At 31.3% G+C, this 4,429-nt stretch overlaps 2 protein-coding genes across 2 annotated transcripts; one reads left to right on the plus strand and one right to left on the minus strand.

Moving 5' to 3' along the window:
- The first annotated feature begins 303 nt into the window (after positions 1-303).
- Positions 304-2,152, plus strand: LOC145837034 (fibrinogen C domain-containing protein 1-B-like). Its single transcript, XM_082944834.1, has 6 exons — positions 304-325; positions 584-646; positions 861-931; positions 1,175-1,271; positions 1,806-1,902; positions 2,071-2,152. Exons 1-6 carry the CDS (start codon positions 304-306, stop codon positions 2,150-2,152), a joined length of 432 nt encoding a protein of 143 aa, XP_082800960.1.
- A 1,419-nt stretch (positions 2,153-3,571) lies between these two features.
- On the minus strand, positions 3,572-4,228 carry LOC145836150 (prostamide/prostaglandin F synthase-like). Its single transcript, XM_082943965.1, has one exon. It carries the CDS (start codon positions 4,226-4,228, stop codon positions 3,572-3,574), a length of 657 nt encoding a protein of 218 aa, XP_082800091.1.
- Positions 4,229-4,429: the final 201 nt, after the last annotated feature.

Below are 4,429 nucleotides of genomic sequence, written 5' to 3' on the forward strand. Positions count from 1 at the left end.
CCAAAAAAATTAATTTTTGTGTTTTTCTGCTTTTAAAAATATCTATCGCAGAAAGTAAATAAAATTTACTACAGTCTTAACTGAAGCTTATTGTAAATGGTGAACTTAATCGAAATTAATTTTCAGTTTTTCAAATTATAAGTAAGAACTACTTTGTTTACTTTTAAACCTATTTATTGGAATAGTTGCAATGATAGTTATGCAACTAGTTATAAAAAAAGTTGCATAACATCTTGTGTAACATTTTGAATGTAAATATTTTACCATACCATATGCGAGTTTTCTCACACTAACCTATAAGTAATGACCAGTTTTCAATTACAAAGTATTTTATAGCTGAAGCTGTGGAATAACGAATATGTTTCTACTTTCATTGATTTTATTAGGAAAGCTTACAAGTAAATCTTTTAGTTTTTTTAATAAGTAAAGTTTTACACATTAGACAATACTAATAAACAGAATCACAAACACGTTAAAAAAAAGAATATAATTTTTAAAGCTTATTTTAAGTTTTTTTTATGTTTTCTACTATAAGATAAATTAATAGTATTAACTCAAATGATATTGTAAAATATAACAACAGGTGGTGCGGTGTTTTCTCCAAACAAAAACAACGGAACTAAAAACGTAGCCGACACCTGTATAGGTAAAATCACTTTTTGTATACACTAAAATTTTGTAAAAAATATATTAAATTTAACTTAAATGCTTTGTATAAAAAACAATGCATTTATAAGTCTAAAGATTATTTTTTTGTTGTTGCATTCAGCTGGACTACAAAGACCCCGTGACTGCTTGGACCTCAAGTACTACTGTCCTACGGCCAGAAGTGGTGAGTACACGGTCTACCCACCCCTAAGCGAACCCGGAACCCGGTTACCAGGGACTTCGGGTGTTCTGTGACATGGCAACGGATCAGGGTGGTTGGACTGTAAGTTAGACAAGTACTGAGCTTTATACATGTATGCATATTTATAATTTTTTTTGCGATTGTTCGAGTATTTAAGCATTTTGTAAAGTGTAAATTTTCAACTATAAAAACCAATATCAACAAATTATCGTAAACATGCAAATGTAATTTAAGTAAAATTTCCATTTTACTTAGGTTTTTGTTCGAAAATACTTTTATTGTTACTTTTCCTTGAAATCTTCAGTTGTTTATACTTTTTTGTAGGTTTTTCAGCGAAGAGAATCTGGAGTAGAAAACTTTTATCGTGGCTTTGAAGACTACAGATCAGGTTTTGGAGAACTAACTGGAGAATTTTGGTTAGGTAAGTACTAGAAATCTTTAAACGGTTGTTTTAAATATGCTGAATGTCTTTTTTTATTATAAATAGATTTTGGCGGAAAACATACATGTAAAACAAATTAATGTTTATTAATTTAAAAAACTATAGGCTGTCATAATGGTAATAAAAATTAATATAATGTATGAATGCTTAATGTTTTGAAAAATTTGAAAATAATAGAAACATATCTTTATGATCAAATAAATAGGAAATTTACGTTAGAAAAACATGAAACAAAAATTATGAAAAGATAGATTAGGTTATTAATGATAAAGTCTTTTTTTATTTATTTTGACAGATTTTTAATGCATGCATATAGCAAAAACTTCACTCTTATAATTTAATGATTTTAAGTTTTACTAAAAAAAATATGAAAATATACCAAAATATCATATAAACAACTCAACTTAAACTACTTTTAATACTTATGAACTGATTTTTTTTCCATTTAGATATTATATAAGTATTTGCACTCTTAGCCTTATGTGAAACTTTTTTTTCATACATAATTTTTAGGCTTAGAAAACATACACAAACTTACAAAAGGCGGAAGCCACACTCTTCGCTTTGACATGACTGATTTCGATGACAACTCTGCATATGCAACTTACAAGTTTGTATTTTTTACTTGTTAGAATTGCGCAAACACCCTATCTAAAGATATTTTATGCAAATCATTATCAATTTTGGCCCAAAAAAAAGTAGTTGAAAACTTTATAACTTAAGCTTAAAATCAGTTAATCTAAATAAATTTGCATAACCAAAAAAATTTTTTTTGCAGAAAATTTTCATTAGGTCCTGGCGATGGTTATGTCATGTCGTTTGACGGTAACTCTTATTTTGGAGACGCAGGTAAAAATTAGTTTGTTTAGAATTACCTATCTAAAATTTTGTTTTACATCTTTATTTTTTATTACTATTCTCTGTAGATTAAGTCTTCTTTTTTTTTAAAGAAAGACTCTATAAAGTAGATAGTGAAATTTTACTGTAGGATAAGTTTGAAAAAAAATAAAAAGCTTAAAAGTTTTAATTTAAATATTAATTGAAGCATTTTATGTAGTTTTTTGTAGCTAAATGAGCTTTCAATGTTTAAATAGTAATAAATAGTTAGATTAACTAAAGAAATTTAATTCAAGGTATAACTTCAATAAATATAGATAAATACTTTTTTAATAAATAACTTAGGTGACTCGTTCAATGATCAGGAACCCGCAAATAACGCAAAATTTACGGCCTTCGACGTGGATCAAGACAAGGCAGGTGGTAACTGTGTAAACGCTTACATGGAGGCTTGGTGGTATCACTCATGCCACGATTCAAACCTGAACGGTTTGTATCTATCTGGCGAAAACGAGTTTTACGGACAGGGAATGACATGGGAAAAATTTAGAGGTCAATACTACTCGCTGAAAACTACTCAAATGAAGTTCAGAGCAGATTATTAATTTTGATGTGATATTTTTTGCATCTAACTGAAACTAAATACTTTATGTGCTCATTAAACTTTTGTTGAAAACAAGTCTACATTGCATTGTCAGTTTGTTGTAAAATTAGAGCTCAGTGAATTGACAATAATAACAGATCCGCTGAAACCGGCTATGCTTAATATGCTTAAAACCCATTTGTGTACAGAACACTCAACTCAACAGTAAAACAAGACATACAAAAGTATGGAACAAAATAGTAAATACATTAAGCAAATTATAAAAGTAGCTAGTGAGCTCTGTTTAGTAAATAATTTCTAAATGCACAAAAAAAAAACGCATAGTTTCCAAATGTATTTACATGTAGTATAAGTTTTATTAAAAGCTAAGTATATTCATAATTTGCTTTTATTTGAATATAAACAGTTTGCACAAATATATATGAAGAACCAAATACACAACATACTGAGCTTTCAGGAAATATTTGTTCTCATTTTTTTTTTGTCAATAAAGTTCATAAACAAAATGTAAACGTTTAAAACATTTTCTAAAACTATACTGCTTAGTTTCAAGCTGTACATAATAAAATATTTTTCTTCTTTGCATAAGTTATGCTTTATTAAAAGTGACACTATAACAAAAAATTTGCTACTAATTAAAAAAATATGTTTGGTGTTAACCTTATAACATTTGAATAACTCATAGCACAATCATCGACATCAAGTGCTAAGCTTTTTAAAGATCCAACAAACTCTTTTTTGACTAAATTAAACTGCTAAAGACCTTACTTAAAACAAACATATTTACAAAAAATAAAATGCACTCATGACTGTTTTGAGGTGGCTTCAGAGTAAATTTTTAATCACACGCCTTCGCTTCCAAATCGCACACTCTAGCGGGCTGCTCGGAGTCTTCCACTTGCTGGTCGATGCCGAGAATTTTCAGAACTTCGCTGTTCTTAACGTAATCGGCCGCCTCCACCTGCTTGTAATGAAAAACCTGCTCCCCGCCCCTCCTCACAATCAGCATCCCTCCAAGCTGCCTCGTGTCGCCCTTGACGTTCCCGCTTATCCCCTTCCCCTTCGCTTCCCTCGCCATTTTCCGCGTGCTTTTCGCCACGGCGGCCCCTAACGATCCCAGCAGCGAAAACCTCGCGAAGCCGAGTTCCGCGTAGGACCTTTTAGACTCGTCCAAGTACAGGTCTCCGTCGAAGTACTTTCCTTCCCTGAACTCTTCCAGGCCGAACTTTTCCGGCGCGATTCCAACAAGTCTGGTGCTGTTTGCAGCGAGGATGTCCTTGATGCCGTTCAGCTCGTTTGAGATCCACCTGCAGAGGGGGCAGCCGAACCTCCTCAAAAAGTAAATCACGACGTCGTTTTCCGCCCACAGCGATCCGAAAAAGACCGTCTCGTCCGTGGCGACTGAAGAAATCGTGAGCTTGTCTATTTTGCTCACATAGTCGTAATTTTGTTTGTTTTGATCATTCGAACCGAACAAGCAAGACTTTTTACACATTTTCCAAAACTTAAAAAATATTAGCAACACATATTTAGACAAAGAGGAACAAAAACAACTGATCAATTTTTTAATTAGATTTTACATCTATTAGTTGCCAAGCAACAATGCATGGTATACAACTAAAATTTCAAATAAAATTCATCAATCGTTTTTGTTCTTGTTTGTCTAAATTTGTGTTGTAAAATCTAGTTTGTTTGT

This window comes from Thalia democratica, chromosome 1 (assembly GCF_965202585.1).
Source record: "Thalia democratica chromosome 1, ktThaDemo2.hap1.1, whole genome shotgun sequence".
Taxonomy (NCBI): domain Eukaryota; kingdom Metazoa; phylum Chordata; class Thaliacea; order Salpida; family Salpidae; genus Thalia; species Thalia democratica.

What these genes read in the sequence shown, in the direction of transcription:
- LOC145837034 (XM_082944834.1), top strand. Translation starts at nt 304, where the DNA reads ATGACCAGTTTTCAATTACAAA. An exon ending in CGTAGCCGACACCTGTATAG is followed by an intron (nt 647 to 860) that starts GTAAAATCACTT and finishes CCCACCCCTAAG; the next exon opens with CGAACCCGGAACCCGGTTAC. An exon ending in TCTGCATATGCAACTTACAA is followed by an intron (nt 1,903 to 2,070) that starts GTTTGTATTTTT and finishes TTTTTTTTGCAG; the next exon opens with AAAATTTTCATTAGGTCCTG.
- LOC145836150 (XM_082943965.1), bottom strand. Translation starts at nt 4,228, where the DNA reads ATGTGTAAAAAGTCTTGCTTGTTCGGTTCGAATGATCAAAACAAACAA.